This window comes from Hemiscyllium ocellatum, chromosome 7 (genome assembly GCF_020745735.1).
Source record: "Hemiscyllium ocellatum isolate sHemOce1 chromosome 7, sHemOce1.pat.X.cur, whole genome shotgun sequence".
NCBI lineage: Eukaryota > Metazoa > Chordata > Chondrichthyes > Orectolobiformes > Hemiscylliidae > Hemiscyllium > Hemiscyllium ocellatum.
Window position 1 is genome coordinate 23,206,925 of NC_083407.1, and position 24,221 is coordinate 23,231,145.

The following is a 24,221-nucleotide window of genomic DNA, read 5'->3' on the forward strand; positions in this document are numbered from 1 at the left end:
ACAGAATTATAGACCAGTTAGTCTGACCTCAGTGGTGGGAAAAATGCTGGAGTCAATTATAAAGGACGAAATTACGACACATCTAGATAGCAGTAACAGGATAGGTCAGAGTCAGCATGGATTTATGAAGGGGAAATCATGCTTGACTAATCTTCTGGAATGTTTTGAGGATGTAACTCTGAAGATGGACAAGGGAGATCCAGTGGATGCAGTATATCTGGACTTTCAGAAAGCCTTTGATAAAATCCCACATAGGAGATTAGTGAACAAAATTAGGGCACATGGTATTAGGGGCAAAATACTGACATGGATTGAAAATTGGTTGGCTGACAGGAAACAAAGAGTAGTGATAAAGACTTCCTTTCGGAATGGCAGGCGGTGACCAGTGGTGTGCCGCAGGGATCAGTGCTGGGACCTCAGCTTTTGACAAGTGCACTAATGATATAGATGAAGGTATTAAAAGTAATATTAGCAAATTTGCTGATGACACAAAGCTGGGTGGCAGGGTGAAATGTGAGGAGGACGTTAGGAGAATACACGGTAACCTGGACAGGCTAGGTGAGTGGACAAATGCATGGCAGATGCAGTTTAATGTGGATAAATGTGTGGTTATCCACTTTGGTGGCAAGAATAGGAAGGCAGATTACTACCGAAATGGAGTCAAGTTAGGTAAAGGGGCAGTACAAAGAGATCTAGGTGTTCTTGTACACCAGTCAATGAAGGCAAACATGCAGGTACAGCAGGTAGTGAAGAAAGCTAATAGCATGCTGGCCTTCATAACAAGAGGGATTGAGTATAGAAGCAAAGAGGTTCTTCTGCAGCTGTACAGGGCCTGGTGAGACCACACCCGGAATATTGTGCGCAGTTTTGGTCTCCAAATTTGAGGAAAGACATTCTGGCTATTGAGGGAGTGCAGCGTAGGTTCACGAGGTCAATTCCCAGAATTTCCTATTCCTTGGATGCTGCCTAACCTGCTGTGCTTTAACCAGCAACACATTTTTATCCCAGAATGGCAGGACTATTTTACACTGAAAGACTGGAGCGACTGGGCTTGTATACCCTCGAGGTTAGAAGGCTGAGAGGGGATCTGATTGAGACGTATAAGATTATTAAAGGATTGGACACTCTGGAGGCAGGAAGCATGTTTCCGCTGATGGGTTAGTCCCGAACCAGAGGACATAGTTTGAAAATAAGGGGTAGGCCACTTAGAACAGAGTTGAGGAGAAACTTCTTCACCCAGAGAGTGGTGGGTGTATGGAATGCTCTGCACCAGAAGGCTGTGGAGGCCAAGTCTCTGGATACTTTCAAGAAAGAGTTGAATAGAGCTCTCAAGGATAGTGGAATCAAGAGTTATGGAGATAAGGCAGGAACAGGATACTGATTGAGGATGATCAGCCATGATCATAATGAATGGTGGTGCTGGCTCGAAGGGCAGAATGGCCTACTCCTGCACCTATTGTCTATTTAAAAATTTTATATTCACAGTAAAACCTTAAAGTGTTGTCTGAGGCTTTGCAGATTTGTAATTTATTTCCTTTTTTTTAATATTGCTAGGTGTGGAAGGTTTGAGTTATAAGGAGAGGCTGGATAGGCTGGAACTTGTTTCACTGGAGCGTAGGAGGTGGAGAGAGGTTTTATAGAGGTTCTTAAAATAATGAGGAGTACAGATAGAGTCAATGGTAGTTGGCTTTTCCCTAAGATGGTGGATTTCAAGACTTGGGGACACGTTTTTTACATGAGAGGAGAGAGATTTAAAAAAGACATGGGGGCAATTTTTTTACACAGAGTCATTCGTGTGTGGAATGAACTTGCAGAGGAAATGATGGAAGTGGGTGCAATTACAACATTTAAAAGTCTTTTCGATAAGTCCATGAATAGGAGCGGTTTGGAGGACCTGGGGCCAGAAACAGGCAGGTGGGACTAGCTTAGCTTGGGATTACAGTCAGCATGGACTGGTTGGACCAAATAATCTGTTTCCTTGCTGGTTGACTCTATACACATAAATGCCAAAAGCAGAATCTGTCCTTCTCTATATATTAAAAAAAAAGACAGCACATGTAAATGTTGTTATAAAAGGTAGATTTATTCAATTGGCTAGTGTACAGGCCTTCAGGTACAGAATATATTCCACTTCTGAGCTGAATTGTACAGAGGCCAGTGCAAAACATGCTTCTACATTAAAAAAAGTAACAACATTCAACATTTTCCAACCAACCACCCCCGCGTTATCTCCACAATCCTGCCGAGTTTATATATTCGCCCACTGACTGCAACAAAAGTGTAAGAGAAAACCCAGAGAGCCAGTTGAAAATGAATTAGATGTGCTAAATTTGCCCAACACTAAGACAATATACATTTGCTACACTTAATTGGCAGGAGTACAAAAACATTTCCAAGGTTTGTAAAATAGTACTTCAGACTTTCTAGAAAGCACATAATCAACTAAAAAAAACTAAACAAAATGCACAATACTGGAGATGCTGGAAATCTGAATAAAAAACAGGAAATGTTTCAAATCAATGCCATTTCATCATAACTGGGAAGAGATGGATGCTTAATTGGTTGGTGGGATAAGGACAAAGACAAAAGTTCAGACATATCCTTAACAACCTTTTTAGCAGTGCAGCAGGTGGGACTTGGTCCCGGGTCTCCTAGCCTAGAGAGAAAGAAACTATCACTGTACCATAAGAGCCCCAAGACAGAAGTTTATGACGCAATAATTGTGTGTCATCTATTTAAGCACTTCACAACTTTCCAGACTCAATACTGGAATTTAACAATTTCAAAATATGCTCTTTGCCCCCATTTTTCTTATCTACCACGAGTTCAATTTTTTTCTTCTAGTTTTTGCTTTAGGCAGCAGCACACCTGCTCTAGGGACATCTTTTGTTCTGGATGTAGCTATGCTTGCTGAGCTGGAAGGTTCATTTCCAGACGTTTCGTCACCCTATTAGGTAACATCTTCAGTGGGGTTCAGGCTAAGTGCTGTTGAAAATTCCTGCTTTCTATTTATATGTTTGTGTTTCTTTGGGTTAACAATGTCATTTCCTGTGATGTTATTTCCTGTGGTGAAGTCATTTCCTGTTCCTTTTCTCAAGGGGTAGTACATGGGGTCTAACTCGATGTGTTTGTTGATAGTTCCAGAAGAAACCCAAACATAAATAGAAAGCAGGAATTTTCAGCAGTGCTTCACCTGAGGCCCACTGAAGATGTTACCTAGTAGGGTGACGAAACGTCTAGAAATGAACCTTCCGGCTCAGCGAGCAAACCTACATCCAAAACCTCAACCTGAGCTACATCTCAAAACTCACTAACATCTTTTGTTCTGTTCTGTGCCTCAGCAGCATTCCCTCTGGCCCTGTAATTCTAATTCTTCCATCACTTATTCTCTCCTGTCTTCTACTGTATCACACACCTTGTCCCATCCACTGTCGTAAACTGTTAAGTCAGTTTCTCTCTCAGAGCTGCCAGATCAGCACATGATTTGCTACATTTTCTATTTGAAAAAACATATTAAGAGACAACAAAGCTGGAAATTTGCCTGAAGCATCACTGCACTAAACTCATTCAGTACAAAGGTTCTAGTTTTCCACACCTCAAGTTGCTCGATGCAGCCAAAGTATTAGAACAGTCTTACCCACCCACCATAAGCTAGGACTAGGCCTGCTAGCAAATCACTTATTGCTGGCCTATCACTTCAGATGCTACATGACAGAGAGTCAATGGAAGAGCTGGAGTGGGTGGAAATCCCTCCAGACATGGCAATGTTTAAATGGAAGTCATTCAACTTGGTTTAATATATCTTAACAACTGCAGCAGGATGTCCAGCAAAATGAAAATGGGCTTCATATGTTGCAATTTGTAAAAGAACTACTTACTTTGATTAAAATGCAAAAACAATTATCTACCCTGGGTGACTTAGCAATTGAGCAACTGTCATGTAAACATCAACAATTTGGAACCAATCACTTTGCAAATAACCTTCAATTAAAAACACACAGTTAATAGAAAATCCTCATTGAGAGAGAGTGCCTGTGACATACAGCAAGCTCTGGGTAGTCATTCATGCCCTTGTCTGAGAGAAAAGGTTGTCTTTGGATAATGAATAATTTTATGCATCAGTTTGTCCAAATCCAATGTGAACGAGCTTCAAACATACAACAACAAAAAAATGGCCAGGGTGCAAAAAGCAGGTTTATTTAATTTGCTGCTCCTCCTCTTATCGCACAGAGTGCAGATCCACCATAAGGACTGTAACAGTTCAAGATGGCACACCAATTTCTTAAGGACAAGTAGGAAAGAGCAAAGCCCATTCCCATGAACAACTAAAAATATACAATCATATCTCTTCAGCCTTTGAGTTATCACTTCTTTTCCCCCAACCTTAAAATCTGATCCATGTCTTTTCACTCCTTTTCTTTCATAATTTCTTTTATCCAATAAAACCTAAGGATGCTCTTGAACATGGATTAGTCTGATTAATAAAAACAAAATAATATATTCTTCATCTTACCTGCCAACTAATATACATTACGGTTAGTTGCCTGGCTATCTCTCTACTCTCTTTACCTCATTCCCCACTGCAGCACCATGTAAAGGAAATAGATTGTCAGTACTTGACTGCGATCATAGCTTCATATTAGAAAATACTTAAGGGCACAGGCCTCTAAAGTTAAGAGTCACAGCATATTCATAAATATCTCATGAGGATAGGTTTGAATAGATAGCTGTGGCCTGTGTAAGAAAACTTTGGATAACTCAAACTTTAGCTGGGGTCCTTAAAATCAAGACAAAGTCTGGACTTTATGGAGCATAAGCATTTCCAAGAGTTAGATAGGGATCATGAGTATAGGAGAAAGTGAGGACTGCAGATGCTGGAGACCAGAGTTGAAAAATGTGGTGCTGGAAAACACAACAGGCCAGGCAGCATCCGAGGAGCAGGAAAATGAGTATGACAAGTTAATTCCACTTCTTTACAATTACAATCCTTTTCAAATAAAACTACAAATGCAAACAAACCGTTTTGTTATCAAAGTCACTGATAAGCCAAATTTCATTTCACTGACATGGGAAGCCTTATAAAATTTAGCTATTTGTTTTTGGAATGATTTTTGTCCATTTTTATTCTGCCTGAAAACTGCAACTAGCATTCATCATGACTAAATACAAAACAAATGAGAGGAGGAAAACATGGTTTTTAGTCACTCCACTTACTAGAAAATAGCCATGAATCAAAAGAAAAATTGTCCACCATATCAAGTGCAGAATTAAGCAAAATATTTTGTCATGTTACCTTGTATACAGCATAGCACCTCTTATCGGGGAACTTGGTAAAATAATGCTAAAAACAAAAGGATTCTATCATTGCCTTCTTGCTTTCTTTCCCCAAATATAATAGCCACTCTGATAAAGAAAAAAAATCTTTTTTTCCCCTCAAAGACATTAGAAAAATTCAATTTCAATTGTGGGCAATTCATCTTTTGCCTGATGATCAGATTGTTGCCCATGTTCGACAATGATGACAACAATCAAATAATATGAAAGCACTCAATCTTCCTCCTGATGTCGGGGAATCAGGTGCAACTTTTGTCATTTTAAGATGATGTTGTATCCATCATTTCTCTCAGCTGTGAAGAGCACACAAGAAGTTTAAGTTTCATTCACCATAACAGCAGGATAACTAGAAGTGGGGAAGGAACATAGGGCAATTCTTTAATAACAGAGCATAATTGATGGCATTAATTCCACAAGGAAATATACAGCAGACACTTTCGCCAATCATTAAGGCTGGGGCAGGTGTAGTGGCAACGTTACTGAGCTAGCAACCTGGAACCCAGGTTAATGTCCATGGGATGTAGATTCGAATGCCACTATGACAGATAGTGAAATGGGAATTCAGGAGAGAATTTGGAATTTTTTTTAAAAAGCTAACCTAATAATGATTATGTAACCATTGTCAATTGGTGTAAAAACCTGTCTATTTTAATGGTGTCCTTAAGAGAATAAAATATGCCACCCTTACTGGCCTACACAAAATTCCAGTAGTGATTGGAATAATGTCAGCCAACTCGACCTCATAGAATATTAATTTCCTAACTCGACCAGGTTAACAGCCCTAGTCAGGAGCCCTGGCTGACAGATATAAGTGGGAATGTCAGGGGTTCAGGTGGCTCTGAGCTAGCTGGGTCACTGTCATGTAAGTGACGGGATACTGGCTTCATGAAGTTATTTCACACAACGTGGATGGTACCTAACTCCCCTTGAGGCAATCAGCAATGCGCCATGTCACCCACAAAGGAACACAATAAGAGGAGTGGGCCATTCAGCCCACTCAACTGAATTCAATACATTTGTGGCTGATCTGTGGCCTAACTCCATATGCCCAGCTTGGACTGGTATGCCTCGATTCTCTTTCTTAATAAAACAAATTGTATCAGATTTAAATTTAACAATTGAATTAGCAGAGACTGCTGCGTGAGGAAGGGAGTTCCAAACCTCTTCGTGTGCGGACGTGCTTTCTAACATCTCTTTTGAATGACCTGGCCCCAGTTCTTAGACTATGTCATCTGGTTCTAGAATCTTAAACCAGATGAATGAATAAAAGATATCTGAAAACATATTCTCTATGGCCAAGCTCTTCGACAAGAATGAGGAGAGACAGTGCTAATGTGACTGGACTAGCATTCCAGAACCTCAGACCAATGTCTGGAGACATCAATTCAAATTCCACCATAGCAGAAAGTGAAATTTGAATTCAATAAAATCTAGAATAAAGATCTGACCAAATGGTGTTAGTGCAACTTTTGTCAATTGTGCTGAACATCTATCTGATTCATTAATATTCTTTTAGGGAAAGAAATCTGCCATCCTGATCTGATGTGGTCTGGTCTGGTCTGGTCTACACATGAATCCAGAACCCAGCAATGCCACCTTGGCAAGTGGAGATGGGCTATAAATCCTGGAGTAAAAAATGAGGTCTGCAGATGCTGGAGATCACAGCTGCAAATGTGTTGCTGGTCAAAGCACAGCAGGCCAGGCAGCATCTCAGGAATAGAGAATTCGACGTTTCGAGCATAAGCCCTTCATCAGGCTATAAATCCTGGCCCAGCCAATGATGCTCACATTCCATGAATGAATTTTAAAAACAGGTTTTAATAATCATTAATGCAAAATGTTCAATGTGTCAAGAGTTAAGGCTTCTAAGAAAGACATCAAAGTAGTCCATGAAGATGTAATAAAACTCAATGCAAGGGTACAACAGACATACATGAAACTGTAAGAATGTAAACTGTACCTTTCAAGGTGCAGATGATAAAGCAAGTCTCATCACCGAAATTCTTAACCATCTATAAATAAAAGGAACCCATTAGTCCAGATTATATTGGCCAATATTTCCATTAGTTCCACAACAGGGCACCAATGGCTATTGTCAATATGCTTATCAATAAAAACTTTTCGTTTAAGGAAACATTTTATCCACTTATTGACAGTACAACAGCCTTTGTTTCATTTATTGTTCAAACTGTATTCCTGAGCCCAGATTTGATTGTGTGTTTGTTCTTGAATCAGACACAGTGGCAAAAACTATTACTGAAGTCTGACACAAGTGTAGTTTGAATTCTTGGACCAAATACGCTGACTAGTGCTAGCCAGATCTCAATGTACCTCCACAATAAAAGGTTCCAGAAGATGATATAAAGGCAAACATCAAACAGAACACATTATGTTGCCAAGTTATAAAATTAATGCTTAAAGATCAGAAGCATTTCTTGAGGTTGGAAATTTAATTGCAGTACAAAGATCCTTACACACAATAAAAAGCCAGGCATAATTTGACAGAGTTATACTTACTTGCAGCATCCCACTAGTCAAGTGAGTAAAGGCACTGGTTAATCCAGTGTAGAGCTACACAGACCAGAAGATTCCAGAGCCAAACTATATTTTATGCAGAGTTACATGGTCTTAGTTTGGCAGCAGTTGGGTTCCAATGCTCTTTGAGCTGGGGGAAAGGGAGAGAAGAGAGAGAGGGAAAAAAAGAGCCACTATTCCCACTTCTCATGACAAACTCTCACGTCCTTTTGGGACGTGTGGTTGTGGATGTTTGAGAAGTGCGGAGTCACCAAATGGATTTAAACCAGCCGCAATCCTGCCAATTCAAAATAAATTTTCCCAAACAATAATTTCTGAAGCTCTCCACAAAATTCTGGCTGATTGATAATGGCTCCTTTTTAACCACTGGATTGTGTTCCTGGTGGTCTTGATGTTCAAACAAGGTAGTGGTTTTTAAAATTTTATAATATTCATTTTTATTAAAAAGTCAAATTAAATTTGAGTTAATACATGTGATGAAAGTAATAAACCAAAAAAAGGGTTGCCCTGACCCACTGCTACAGAACAGCAAAGCAAGATGCTAAAGCTGCTTAAAAATTGGAACATTGGATCATTCAGATTCCTTGACTTGCTCTTTTGGACTTTCAGCATGTGACTCCTTGAAACCTCTACTCCAGACTTGCAATTTACACTGGGTCATGGGTCGGCAAGACTGGGTGGGGCTGGTACTGAAGTAAAGTACACTTCTATTGCGGAGTTTAAAGGGCCCCACAGCTTAACAGAGTAGCAATGGGAGGATCATAAGGCCACAAAATTTAGGAGCAAAATTCGGCCATTTAGCCTATCGGGTCTGCTTCATCATTCAATCGTGGCTGGTAGATCCTTGATTAGTAATAGGATCAAGGCTTATAGGGAGAAGGCAAGAAAATGGGGTTGAGGAACCTAATTAGCTTGGTCTTCAAAAAACTGAATGAGTTGACCTCCACAGCCCTCTGTGGCAATGAGTTCAACAGATTAAACACCCTCTGGCTGAAGAAATTCCTCCTCATCTCAATTCAGTCCCAAACTAGAGGACATAGGTTTAAGGAGAGAGGGGAAAGATTTTAAAAAGTACCCGAGTAATAACTTTCCATATAGAGGATGGTGCGTGAATGGAATGAGCGGCCAGAGAATGTGATGGAGGTGGGTACAATTACAACATTTAAAAGGCATATGGATGTGTATATGAATTGGAAGGGTTAAGAGGGATATGGGTCAAATGCTGGCAAGTGTGTCTGGGTCAGATTGGGATGTCTAGTCGGCACAGTTGAGTGGGACCAAAGGTTATGTTTCCACGCGATATGATTCTTTAAAGGGTTGTCCCTTCATTCCGAGGCTGTGCCCTTGGATCCCAGGGTCTCAGACTAGTGGAAATATCATCTCCACATCCACTGTATCCAGGTCACTCAGTATTCAATGAGATTCCCACTCGTCCTTCTAAACTCCAAGTACAGACCCAGAATAATCAACTGCTCCGCACGTGACAAGCTTGGAAGCAGTTAATTAGGAGGGCGTGCTAATTAAATTTTGGAAGAATGACTGTGAGAAAGGTGGTGATCTTTGTATGTTGAACATTCACATAAAACTGAATGGAGGTTCCACATTATCTTTGGGACTCTCAGCATAGGAATCAGGAGGACTGATGTCAACATGTTCTGCTTTCCCCCAGACCTCCGAGCCTCAAATAATTAGCTGGTTGTACAAAGAACTAGTGAAAGGAGGATTGAAATGTTCAGGATTTTGTGACAAGAAGTTTCACAAGTTGATATTTTGAGCTACCTGGCAAGATGTTCGCAGGTCAACACTAGTCTTTTGACAAGGTACAGCTTACTTAGTAATTTAGTAACCCAAAATGTAACATACAAAATCCTATTCCCTGACATATTATACTAATTGATTGCTAGCACATTCCTCACCCTCACACTGTTCAATGGTACTACACAGCATCCACCATTCTCCTTTCACAGTTGTGTATTACCAATTGCTCCTCTCGATGTCCTGAGGAGCTTTGGCCATTCATAACTACCTCAGTGCATAATGCCCACTGACCTTAAGAGACTTTTCTACTTAAGGTGTGAGTCTGCTAAATTGCATGTGCCATGATTCACTATCCGAGACAATGACCTTGCACGGGAGAAATAGGTAGTAAAAGAGATGTCTGCTAATTCGGGATAAAAAAGCTCAGGAGACCTTAGACACCAATAGATGACTGATGCAATGAAAACCATAGTGCCACCATTGCAGGAGTTTCTCTTTTTCATTTTTCATGGGGCATGGGCATCACTGGCTAGACCAGCATTTATTGCCAGTGCAAATTGCCAGAGGGCAGTTAAGAGTCAACTGCATTGATGTGGCTCTGAACTCATATGCAGACCAAATGAGTAAAGATGGTCCTTCCCTAAATGATATTAGTGAACCAAATGGATGTTTTACAACAATGGACAGTGGTCACTATGATAGTATACTTTTATTCTATATTTTTAAAAATGCAAATTTCACCATCGACAAGTGTAAAATTTGAGCTCATGTCCCCTTCCTGGGGTCCTGGATTACAAGTCTAATAGCATTACCATTACTTCCCCCGATGTCATGCAGCATGTATCTACATATTGACAGCCATAACAAGGATGACTAAGAGCTTCATCACAAATTGCACAAACAGGTTTTGAGAGGTGACTGACAGTTGTGTGCAGAGCCTTGTGCTGTTCAATCCTATGCAGCTAAGATCCAGAGTAAAATACCATGAGTAAAAAAGCTGTCATGTTGGATCTCTGCAATGAAAGGCACTGTTTCATCTGACATTACAGTAATTCTTCATGTACAGATTAGAAGAAATCCATTTCTCCCAAGAGGTTTGTGGACAAAGTTCAAGCAATACCTTGACCATGTGCAACCCTCTGCATTGTAATTGCTGCTGTGAATCACTGTGAGTAGCTTTGAATTTCATTGTTACTAAAGTGTAAGGAATTTTGATGTGATGTATCTTCATCAGCTCATTTCAGCACGTCCGTCAATGACTGGTTCATCTAAAACCTCACCAACTTTTACAGATGCACCATAGAAAGCACAATCCGGGTGCACAACAGCCTGGTATAGCAACTGCTCTGCCAAGGACCATAAGAAACCATAGGAAATTGTGTGCAGAGCCTAGAGCATCATAGAAGCCAACCTTCCATCTATGGACTCCATTCACACTTCTTGTTGCCATGGAAAGGCGGTCATCATCATCAGAAGACCTCTTGCACCTTGGTAATACTCTTTTCCAACAGGCAGATGATACAGAAGCTTGAACAAACGTACCAACAGGCTCAAAACAGTTTCTTCCCTGCTGCTATTAGGTTGCCGAATGGGCCTCCCTAACTTCAAGTAATGTTGATCTTGTTAGGGCTGATCTTGCTTGGGCACCTCCTCTGTATGCCTCGCTCTGTCTGAGCACATTATGGTCTGTCGGCCCATGCTTGCTATGATCTGCCTGTACTGTTCACAAAACAAAACTTTTCATTGTATTTAGGTACATATGACCACAATAAATCAAATCAAAAACATGTAAATAAGGTGGACAGTTCCGGTCGAACTTGATTCATTTCCAAAGTATGCACTGTCAGTGCTACAGAACTGCTGAAAGAGGCGACTACAATCTTCAATGGATCTTCTGTAACCTACTAGATGTTCAAACTTGGACTGCACCCTAGTGACTGCTTCAAGGATCTCAACTGACACCTTGGAAACAGCGATGTCAAAGACTGGAGGAACAGTATTACTTGCATCACTGGCAACACTCAGCTGAGAATTGGTATATCATACTTTTAAAGCCCCAATCTATAGACGGCAGCACAGAGTTGAGGGTGATATTCAATATTCTGTTCGGAGAGTGCTGCACTGTAAATAATGTTACCCTTTTTTCTGAGACATTAAATTGGGGCCCTCACAGGCAAATACAAAAGATCCAATTCCACTATTGAAGGAAGAGCAGTTGAATTCTCCCAGTGTCCTGGCCAGCATTTCTCTCTCAACCAAAAGAGATTGAATCACTTACCTGGTCTATATTTGTCAAACGTTACTAAATGCAAATTTAGTGTGTTTGCTTGCTCTTCTTCAAAAATTGTGCATTGCATCTTTTCCATTGAACTGAAAACATATAGAACCTGAGTATAATGTCTCATCTGAAAGATGGCACCCTAAACTGTGCAGCTCAGTATTAGTCTGGAGTGTCAGGTTCAGGTTTTGTGCTGAAGTGAGAATTGAAGCACAAACTTCAAACTCACAGGTAAGTGAACTGCTAACTGAGTCTCATGTAAAACAATTGCCAAACCATCTTATACTAAGCAAACAGTACTTCCATGAGAAATTGCAAAAAAAACAAGGCTGAGGGATCAAACTTGTAATCATTACGTCATTTGTCTCGCTCCTGCACTCAACCCCTTAGCTGGTAGAATCTCTGATTGGCACAAATTGCAACGGAACAGCATCAAATATACACCCTGTTATAAGAGCATAAGACATTAGAACAGAAATTAGGCCATTCAGCCCATTGAGTCTGCTCTGCCATTCAATCATGGCTGATACGTTTCTCAACCTAATTCTCCCTTTTTCTCCCCGCAACCCTTGATACTCAAGAACCTATCTATCTCAGTCTTGAGTACACTCAAAGTCCTGGCCTCTACAGCCTTCTGTGGCAATGAATTCCATATTGTCCACCATAGTCTGGGGCAGCATGGTGACTCAGTGGTTAGCACTGCAGCCTCACAGCACCAGGATACCAGGTTTGATCCTCGGGTGACTGTCTGTGTGGAGTTTGCACATTATCCCCATGTCTGCGTGGATTTTCTCCGGTTTCACCGGTTTCCTCCCACAGTCCAAAGATGTGCAGGCCAGGTGAACTGGCCATGCTAAATTGAGCATAGTGTTAGGTGCATTAGTCAGAGGGAAATGGGACTGAGTGTGTTGCTCTTCGGAGGGCCTGTTTCCACACTGTAGGGAATCTAATCAAATCTCATTCCTTATCTCCATTCTAAAATGTCTTCCCTTCACTCTAAGGCTATGCCCTTGGGTCCCAGTCTCTCCTACCAATGGAACATCTTCCCAACATCCACTCCGTCCAGGCCATTCAGTATTCTGTATGTTTCAATTAGATCCCCCCTCATCCTTCTAAACTCCATCGAGTATAAACCAAGAGTCCTCAAACGTTCCTCATATGTTAAACTTTTCATCCCTGAAACCATTCTCATGAACCTCTGCTGAACACACTCCAGGGCTAGTACACCCTTCCTAAGATATGGAGCCCAAAACTGCGCACAATACTCCAAATATGGTCTGACCAGACTCTCAGATGAACATCCCCATTTTTATATACAAGTCCTCTCAAAATAAATACCATCATTGCATTTGCCTTTCTAACTATTGACTCAACCTGCAAGTTTACCTTGAGAGAATCCTGGACTAGAATTCCCAAGTTTCTTTCCACTCCAGGGGTCCTGAAGATGATGCATGCATTATTCATCACTGGTTAACTGCGAAGTTCTCAATAAGCAATACAGCAAAACATCATGACTATCAAAATTGACCATCTTCATGCCATGATACTCAAGCGTTCAAGAGCATGAATCACACAAGAAGTGAATACCACAACCTGGGCCCAAGGAAATGTCTATTTATAAAACTTCAACCTCTGACAATCAATCAATGCCATGTGATAACTTCAAAATTATAATCTCTGAATGCAAATCTTAATAGAAACAGGGATTATATGGACTGTGTTTTAAGAATTTTGGGGGATGCAATTACGTTTTTAAATCAGACTTGTTTAAAATTGGAGACTGACAAAACAGTATCCAAAAAGACTAATTAGTGGATATTGAATAGATTACAGACAACTAGAAACCCTGTAACGTAACGTTAGCTGACACTTAACCAATCAGATATGCAGCTGCCCTGGAACAATATTATGCTGGGGTAAGTTTTAATTGAATCAAGTTGGGACTTACACTTCCATCAGAAGAAAGTGCTGTCCAAGGGAGTTGCTTGTTGGTGTTCCAGTAACACCAGGAGAGAGGACTGGCCATTGTTGGGATTACAATCAGTCCACAAGTCAAATAATGGTCTGATAATAGGGAGGAGTATGATCTTGAGGGATATGCCTAGTGAGCAGGGGAACCTCTCACCTCCCCCCCCAGTCAAGAACATATGCCCTTGCATCCTCTCTGACAGTAGCCCGCACAGCAAATCTGTCACACAGCTTGCTTAGCCTCTGCCTTCCCCCTCCCACAAAACAAATCGCAGTGAAGGTGAATTGAAACCTTTGAGGGCCAACTATTTGACCACTTCAGAGCCACAGTAAGTCTAAAGGTGAGTAGAGACTGTTGCGAAACTTGCAAGAGTTTCAGCTGTAGGGAGAGGCTGAATAGGCTAGACCTATTTTCCCTGGAGTGTCAAAGGAGGAAGGGTGACCTTATAGACATTTATAAAATCATGAGGAGCATGGATAGTGTGAATAGCCAAGGTCTTTTCCCTGGAGTAGGGAAGTCCAAACTAGAGGTCTAACATCACAGGGAAAAGATTTAAAGGGAACATAAGAGCAACTTTTCCATGCAGAGGGTGGTGCGTATGTGGAATAAGCTGCCAGAGAAATGGAGGTTTTAGAAGGCTATGCACCAAATGCTGACGAACAGGACTAGATTAATGTGGGATATCTGGTCAGCATGGACAAGTTGGACATATGTATAGCATGGGAGCAGAACCTCTCTATGACTGTCTTACCTACCCTTGTAATATGGATGACATATTACAAGGGTAGGTAAGAAATGGACAAGAAAGCTGGGAGATGATCACATTTTTTTTTGAAAGAGTCACCCAACTTTAAAAGTTTAGCTTTAAAATACAACATTTTGGGGAACTGTTTTGAATTTAAGTAATAGAATTGCCCTAAGAAAATTTGACAGGAATTGTCAATCATCTTAACTGCTCCATGTAATTTATTTGGGATCAAATTTGTTCCGATACCACGAGGCATGTTTTAAGAGTTTTGCTTCATTCTTTGATGGTGTAGCAATAGCTCCGGTTGACTCTAATTACAGTGAAATTTGCATAGCCTAAAACTCCAGTTGTGGCAAAACTGCCAGCCATTTCTGCTGGATGAACAGGAAATCCAATAGAAAGACAATCATGATTGGCCAGAAGTCTGTACTGGTGATGGCAGGATTATCCAAACCCATACACATTTATTGTACACTTGTGCCGACCAACCAGAGCAGAGTTAGAAACACAGAAACATAGAAAATAGCAGGAGTAGGCCAATTAGCCCTTCAAGCATGCTCTGTCATCCACTGGAAACATGGCTTATCATCCAACTCAGCACCCCATTCCAGCTTTCCCATATCTTTTGATCGCTTAGGCCTGAGGAATTATATCTGATTCCTTCTTGAAAACGTTCAATGATTTGGCCTCAACTACTCTCTGTGGGCAGAGAATCCCACAGGCCATGGACCAGGCTGAAACACAAAATCACAGGCAAGCCTTCATTTGACATTGGGATTTCTCTGTGAAAGAATATTCAAACACGGCAAGTACGGAATAACTAGAGAGAAAGTTCAAAGTTCAGTCAGTCGGATACAAGGTGAATTTGATACACTGTGACAACCCCAAAATCTTTGAGGAATGCTGTCTGCTCACCCGTCTGTTTTGCCCAGTTAAAGCAACAAAGACAGCACAGTGCTCCGGGATTTCACAACAAAGACATGGAAAACAATTCGACTGCACTGGCTGTGTCCAAAGACAGCACACAGAGGGGAAAACGATGACTGCATTTTTCCACAATAAACTCTCAATGTGCCTTTTACTGTACAAGGTCAGGTCACTGTAAGGAGATTTTTCATATCCGCACCACGCAACTGTGTTTTCCTTTGGGTTTTCGTTGACACAGAGCATGTTTGCTGACAAATGAACATGTGACCATATGAAACAGGAGTGGAAGCACATCATTCATCTCTCAGGCCTGCTCCACCGTTCAATTCGATCATTGTACCTCAGGACTGGTCGAGTTACTTGAGCCTTCCTCGACTGTCACCAATTTAACTCAAATTTGAGGATAAGCCCTCTGCGATTCAACCGATCATGTCTTTATTGTAAGCATAATTGTTTGGTAATTACCACACCCAAATGTTAAACTAAAAATAAAAGTCTGTAACTTGGAAAAGCAGCAGAGAGCAAAAGAATCCAATTGGAGAACCCTAGTTTTAAATGATTAAATGAAGCTGACTCCTGGGTCAGAAAGCAGGGACCGGCCAAGATCAGTGGTGAGGAAGACTCACCAGCTTTTGCCAAAGCACCCCCCCCCCCCACCAAGAGAAATTCCTGGCAAGTCAGTAAGTTCACGTTTCAGTTGGCAAGATGAATAGGGGCCTGAACATGGCAGCTTTCATGTCTACACAAATCTCTAACCACATTCAGTTTTTTGTTTGAACTAAGATAGTATCATTTGGAGGACGAGTTGGGCAAAGCAGAAATGCATCCAAACCCAAACTATTCTCGGCAAATCAGAGTCATTTCCCGGATCCAAGAAGCAATCATTACCCAAAAGATGGTGTTATTCAGTATTTTCTGCCATACCAAATGAGGCCTGAAATAAATGCATCATTCAAAGTTCACCTTGGCTTTTCTTACAACTCTTTCTCTTACTTCACTTGTGATTGGATAAGCTCAGAACCAAAAACCAAGCAATAAATTGTCAATACTACAACTATTGTATTTAATTTTGCATCAGTCTGAAAATACACTTCAGGGAACATTTGACAAATCCAAGTCTATTCAATGTAATTTTCTTCAACTCTAATAACAAACACTGGAAAGGGCTTTTAATTCAAATAAGCAAAGATACTGCAGTGATCAGGTAAGCATATTGGTTGAATACATGTACTCTTCTCTGGCACATATAGTTTACCACCATCTTGTATTTGTGTCAAAATATTATCATTTGTTAGGGACTTCATATCAGGAACAGATAAGTATAACCACCATACCATGGAAAGATCTTAGATTTCCCCCACCAATATGTTAAAATGCCAAATCACAGCATTTACCTCAACAAATTCCTGTAATTGTCCAAGGACATTTTACCCAACTTACAAGATGTTGTGAAAAGTAATATTTATATTGAGATTTGGGCAACTCCAGCATGGCAACCTTCCAGTAGGCCTCAATTTAAACTCCACTATGGATCAAGGATCTCTAGGTAATTGTTTTTAAATTTGAAGAATGAATAACATGAGGCCACATCACCTCATAGAGGATATAACCATAATTACAAAGAAAGGAAGGAAAGATTAATAAGGTAAATAAAGTTTGAAAATTATACCAATTGAAGGAAGAAAGAAAGATCGGCTGAAGAAAATGGGGGAAGCTTTCAGTCCAGGAGTGGGGAGGAAATAGTGAAAAGAAAGAGGGGAGGAGGAAGGAAAGTAGACAATAGGAGGAGGAAAGAAAAGCAAGAGGAGAGGAAAGCAGAAAGGAGGGGAATGAGAGAAAAAAATGAAAGGAAATAAAAGGGCAGTAAGGAAGAAAAAAAGACAAAAGGAAGCAAAATGAAATGTTTTACCAGTCTACCTTTAAGAAATGTGAAAGTTAAGAGAAACACTTTGGTCAGGAAATACCTAATACCTAACCCAGGAATTCCCAACCTGGGTCCAAATTGATTCCATTCAGGAGTATTCAAACCCAACAGATGATTCCAGAGAAAGAAAATCCTTTTTAAAGAAAAGGTCAAAGAAATGTCGACCGCCATCTCAGCTGCCATTCTGCGCATGGACCTCTCTTGGATCTCACCTCATCACTGACAAGCACGTGGATCCCACAGGGTCCCTGTCTGTAGATCTGGTTAATCTGCTGCGGAGAAATGCTGTACAGATTTGCTATTTTCTCAGTTAATTCTATCGCTGTCAGCTCTTCCAAAAAGATTGCATGGTATACTGGAGGAAACCGGGAAAAAGAATTTCATCACATAAAAAACAGTTCAAATAAGAAACACATTAAATACTTGGAAATGTTTTCGGCTTTGCTTCCCACTTCTCCCAATGTTGACACATGTACTTTGGTGGGGGGAGACCATGGAATCATATAATGGTACAGCATAGGTGTAGGCCATTTGGCCCATTCTGCCCATGCGTAGTCTCAGTAAGAGTAAATCAGCTTAGCCCCATTCAAATATCTTTTCCCCATATCCCTGTAAACCTTTTCAGATAATTATCTAATTCCCCTCTGAAAGCCATCTGACTCCACCACACTCTCAGGAAATGCATTCCAGATCTTAATTACTCTCTGCTTAAAACAAAATCCTGGCGTTGCTGTTTGTTCTTTTATCAATGAGTTGGTTCTGGTTCGCAACCCTTTCATCAATGGGAACAGTTTTGCTTGGTCTATCCTGTCCTAAACGTCTCCTGACTTTGAGCACCTCTATCAAGCAGTGTCTCAAACATCACTTCTCAAAAGGAGGAAACTCCAGCCTTTTCAATTATTTCGCACAATCAATGATCCTCAATGTCCCTGAGACTATTCTTGGAAATCTTTTTCTATATTTTCTCTAAGTCTTTGCATTCTTTATGAAGAGTGGTGCCCAGAGTTGAACAGAATATGCCAGATGAGGTTGAACCAGTGTTTGAAAATGGTTCATCCTTGCCTTTGTACTCTCATTGTCTTAACGGTTTCAACTTTTTTTTCTTGCATGTACATTCCCAAGTCTCTCTGGTCCCAGACACTGTATAATTTCAAAATTCTCTGCATTACATTTTACTTGCTGTGCATCACCCCATTATCTTTTTCAATGATTCAAAGCAAACTTGTCAATTTCTCTTCAGTGAACACACCATTGTGGTGCTTATACTATTCAATGAGAAAAAAAAAATCTTCTCATCTTGTGCATGGAAGTATCTTCTCCATATGTGCTCTTTCAAAACTCTTCACATTCTGAAAACCTCTACTAAATCTCCCTTTGGCCTTCTCTACTCTGAACAAAACATTCCCAGCATCTTTAGCCTTTCCACATAATTGTACTCCTGGTTTTAAATCAAGTAGGTCTCCTGTGTTGGCATCCAGAATTAGACAGAATTCTCCAGCTGCTACCCAATCTCTGCTTCTTGAAGACTGACCTTACTTTTTAGTTCTCTGACACCACTGATAAAGCCCAGCATAGCAGATTTCTTTTTAAAGTATCATCCTCTTAAGTTGATCTCGCTGTTCCTTAGAACTGTACTCCCTGTAAAACTATAAGTATACATTTCTCATTGCCCTTTCAAAATGCATTAGAATAGTAGAATCCCTACAGTACAGAAGCAGGCCATTTGGCCTGTCATGTTCACACTAACCCTTTGAGTTCATACCCAGACCCATTCCATCCCTGTAACCCTGTATTTCTCATGGCTAATTCACCTAGCCTGCACACCCCTGTACGCTATGGGTAATTTAGTATGGCCAACTAACCTAACCTGCACATCTTTGGACTGTGGGAAGAAACCAGAACACTTGGAGGAAAACCACACTGACACAGGGACAATGTGCAAAATTCACACAGACAGACAATCAAAGGTCCTAAGGATGGAATCCAATATGGGTCTGTGGTGCTGTTAGGTAGTAGTGCTAACCACTGAGCCACCACTGGCACTATATGAAATTTCACCAGCATGTGGCTGTTCATTTCACCAGTCTATACCTTCCTGAAATCTGGTATGATCCTCTTCACTCTTTCCCACATTCATGAGCTATGTATCATTTGCAAATTTTACACCCTTGTCCATAACCCTTTCCAACTTACTAAATGTGGAGGAGCCGATGGTGGACTGGGGTGGACAAAGTTAAAAATCAAACAACACCAGGTTATAATCCAACAGGTTTATTTCGAATCACTAGCTTTCGGAGCACTGCTCCTTCATCAGGTAGTTGTGAAGGAGCAGCACTCCGAAAGCTACTGCTTCCAAATAAACCTATTGGACCATAACCTGGTGTTGTGTGATTTTCAGCTTACTGAAAGTAGCTCTCTTCCACTTTAGTATTTCCACATTCATTGCTTCTTGCTCCATTCCTTACTCCAAACCTATAGATATTATGACCACTGCTTCTCAAAAGCTTTCGCCACAATGAGATCCCACACAGCTGCCTTCCTCACTGGCCTGGAAACATAATGATCAGAAAGGTTTGTCTTGACACATTTGAGGAGTTCTGCCCCCTTTAGCCCTCTACTCTGATATTTAACCCCTGTCTGTACTAAAATACTGAAGTCCTTTAGTATCATCATCATAGATCATCATAGAATCCTTGTGTGGAAACAGGTCACATGGCCCAACAAGTCCAACCAATACTCTGAAGTGCAACCCATGCAGAACCATTCCCCTCCTCTATTATTCTACATTTCTCCTGACTAATACACCTAACCTACACATCCCTGAGCACTATGGGTAATTTAGCATGGCTAATTCACCTAACCTCAGTTATATTATTTTTAATTCTTTCCTTAACATGCTGTTAAATACTTACTGCTCCATGCCAGGATCATTTCTCCTCTGCTCCCAAATGCTGAACAAGTGTACCTTGTCTTTGGAACTGTCAAGCAGATCACCCAATCTCCAGAATGTAATACTATACATGATTCATATTCTCAGCCTCATCTCCTTTCTTTCATTATTCCTCCTGAATGTGTTGCAATCCCAGTAAGTTTCCATGCCAGCTCAAATCTCCTTCCCAACCCACGCCTGCAACGTCTCCACCTTCTCTGTCCCATTGCACACATTAATGCACATACTCTGCTGGAATCTGTGTTTTATTTGACCACTGACTGGTCCTTCTCCTCTGGATTACCTGTATTGCAGTTGGTCAACTTCCATTTTTGTTGCTTCCCTTGTCATACATCCTACAGTGCAGAAAGAGGCTATTGGGCCCATCAAGTCTGCACTGACTCTCTGAAGTCATCTGACCCACAACCCACCCCATCTCTGTAACCCTGCATGTAACCTGCATATCTTAAAACCAAAGCACATGGAAGAAATCCACTCCGACACAGGGAGAAGGTGCAAACTCCACACAGACAGGCACCTGAAGACAGAATTGAACCGGGGTCTCTGGTACTGTGAGGCGGCAATGCTAACCACCATGCTGCCCCTTATGTTTATGTTTCACACCGTTAGCCTCTCACTGTCAAATGATGTCCCACCCTGCCAAATTAGTTTGCACCTTCCCCCATGGCAGTACATAGCTTCTCACAAGGACATTGGTCCCAGCTCTCCTCAGGGCCACCCTTTTACACATCACCTGACAGAGCTCTCCCAGTACTACAGGAAAATGAAGGCCTCACTTCTGCACCTTTTCATAAGTCATGCACTAACCTGCTTTATCTTGTTGTCCCCAGACTCACCAGCACATATACCATGGAATCAGAATTACCACCTTGGAGGTCCAGTTTCTCAACTTGTGAAACTCTATAAGGGTCTCAAACCTTCTGATATTATCAGGTTTAATGTGGACCATAACCTAACACTACGTCTTGCTTTCAGGTCCACAGTAAATTCAGCATCCATTCAGATCAGCCTTTTCCTATCTACAAAACTCTTGATCTTTTTAATAAAACTGATCATTAATCAGCTCTAATTAAAAGTGCTGCATTGATTACTGTGCTAACTACTTCTGATAGAAATATGTGCTGGGATGTAATGTGAACATAAAACTTCTTCCTAAAATCCAGCATTGTCTAAGGATTATTAATCTAGTTATTATCGTCAAACTGCAATAAAGTTCGAGTATATCCAGGTTGCGCTCACATTTTTCATCTTCAAAACTTTCATCATGCTCTTCCTAAATGTTTTCACTTTACAAATTAAGAGCTGCCCTTTAAACGTCTCTCCACATCAGAAAGGGGCTAAGCCCCAGTGTAATCCAACTCTGTTCTGAACTTGCCGAACCAATCTTTTTGTTAAGACATTGCTACCCAAAACAAAGCCTTGAGAAAACATTAAATGACCTTACTAAGGTGTTGTACAATGTTAATAACTCATTTCAAACTTACAACCGAATGTCCTTGACACACATTCTACGTTAATTAAATCCATGTATCCATTGATATGGTTATGATCAAAAATGCACCCAAATCTTTTGTGTGAATTGGATAGATTCTGCACAATAATGACAAGCATTTAGCTTTCTTAAGTAGTCCCTATTCTTTTTGCAAATACTTTCCTGCTGTAATGCAATGTGGTCATTTCACCAACTACACTGAGATCCTTTGTGTCGCTCCTTAACCCTTTCACTGAATTTGTGACAATCGCTGGTGAGCCTGGCATGCAGTCAGTGCCCTGTCTAGCACTTACATATGGTGCAGGTTCATTAATTTCCTAATCTTAGTGAAAATGTTTGCTGGAGCTGAAATGTGTCTTGCCACATCCTACCACATTCCTGAGACCGAAATACGCAAAAATAAGAACATTCTCTTTGTTCATGCGCTTTGGAATAATTTGGAAACTAGAACAAATCCCCAAATCTGAAAGCAAGCCCATTAGGCTCTGCCATGTTGCTAAGTGATGGGGAAGGGGTGTTGGCATTGATGCGGTTGAGGGCAGTAAAAACGATTTTTCTGTGAAATTTCTAACCTCCTTCTTGGTCTGAGAGGCTCACTCCTGCGAAAATGTACTAGGAACAGAACTCACCGCTTGAAGGGCTAACTCTTGAAATTATGTCTTGTTTCTGTTGATGATCATCCTGATTATTTTCAGGCTCCTGACACATATAGATGGTCAGTTTTGGATACACATTTCTGTGAATATGAGTATCAGAAGGATGGTTATTAATGCCATACTTGAGAGCCAATGTTAACTTCAGCACTGCAATATTAGGGATGAAAATCAATCATAGAACCAAGTTTAAAATGTACTTAATCATTTCACATTTGAATTATCCACAAGGCTAGCAATTATTGTTAATGTAGCACTGCACAAAGTTTAATGAGTACTTTCTCAATCGCAGCCATGCTTGAACTACAAGTGACCAAAACAAACACATTGTAGAGCCTGGGAGGCACCTCAACTAGATAACGTCCATTTCCCCAAACCCGTCCATCTACTGAAGTTAAACTGCCTTTCATTTAAATTGGCAAATGGATTGTATTGATGGGCTTCATTAGATCTCATGGAATGATGACATTTTGGTACAGTGCAGATGCCCACTAGCATTCAGCAGCAGCGTACGGAGAAGGAGGGAATGAAGACATTAGTCATCAGAATGGATACTGCTGAGCATTTGTCAAACAGTGGAATGTGAGTCATACAATAGGCAAGAGAAAAATATCTAGATGTTTGAAGATGCACAGCCTCAACAGGCTTTAGAATGTCTTCTGCAGTTTGGGACCTTGTTTTGTTAATTCCACATGGGATCACCAACGTTTCTCTCTGTCCACGAAAGGCAACTGGTTATAGTTTGAGCAATATCACTCGCATCGAGCATGGCTAACCAGGAACCGATCAGTTTCCCCATGGCATGCTGGGAGAATTAACAGATGGAGATTAATAACATGTTTGACTATGTCATAAGGATCCTTGTATGGTCATCAAGTCCTGGGCTAGGTTATGAACCTGGGCTTTCTGACCCAGGTGGAAAAAGGTACGACCTACTTCGCCCCAAGTCCTCTCTAAAGAACAAAGGTCTCTAATGTGAGGCAAATGCAAAAGTAGCCATTCAAGAAATTTCACACACAAATTGGGACAAAGAAGATAGTAAATTTTGTCAGCTCAATTGGAAGCGAATGATCTACAATAAAGGATTCAAATTCTCTGATTCATTATGGCTTGTTTAAAGAATATTCATTACAATAGCAAGAAAGTTGTGGTGCAATGTTTTGTATGACTCACCTTCCTTTAATTGCATTAAAAAGTCTGATTCCATCTGCAGGACCACAAAGCTGGATCAAATCTTCTTTAGACATTTTCAACAAGTCTGCACCTGAGGAATTCATTAGAACATGCATGTAAGCATGCAAACTGCGAAGAAGCTAAAGGCATGCTATGTATGGTGGAAGTCTGACCCTGGAAGTAAATGCAAGTTCATGTAAGTTTAATTGAATGGAGCAGACAAAAAAAACTGGATTAATTAGGATCTTGTACAACTGTTTAAATCTTAGTAAGGTCGACAATAACTTCATGAAGCCCAGGTATATTTTATGCATCATGACTTTCAGTCCTTACTGCTTTATTTCTACACAACACACCTTCCATTATCTTTCATTAAAAAATCACATAAGAGTTACAGTTTAGAGCACAGAACATACAACACAATGTATGTCATTGGAAAATACATTGACGGACTTAATATCATAACAATAACTGTAAAAA

General features: G+C 40.7%; 1 protein-coding gene across 3 annotated transcripts in view; it reads right to left on the reverse strand.

Annotated features, from left to right (window-relative positions):
- Window positions 1–2,062: 2,062 nt before the first annotated feature.
- Window positions 2,063–24,221, reverse strand: part of tfcp2l1 (transcription factor CP2-like 1) — a 49,776-nt gene continuing 27,617 nt past the window's right edge. The window contains exons 11-15 of one of the 3 annotated variants that reach the window (XM_060827046.1): window positions 23,742–23,832; window positions 22,545–22,651; window positions 17,686–17,828; window positions 7,295–7,346; window positions 2,063–5,627 (exon numbers count right to left, since the gene is read on the reverse strand). In XM_060827046.1, coding sequence (XP_060683029.1) covers window positions 5,590–5,627; window positions 7,295–7,346; window positions 17,686–17,828; window positions 22,545–22,651; window positions 23,742–23,832 — 431 coding nt within the window. In that variant the 3' untranslated portion in view covers window positions 2,063–5,589. The remainder of the gene's footprint in view (window positions 5,628–7,294; window positions 7,347–17,685; window positions 17,829–22,544; window positions 22,652–23,741; window positions 23,833–24,221) is intronic. The other 2 variants (XM_060827047.1, XM_060827049.1) reach the window with 2 other exon arrangements.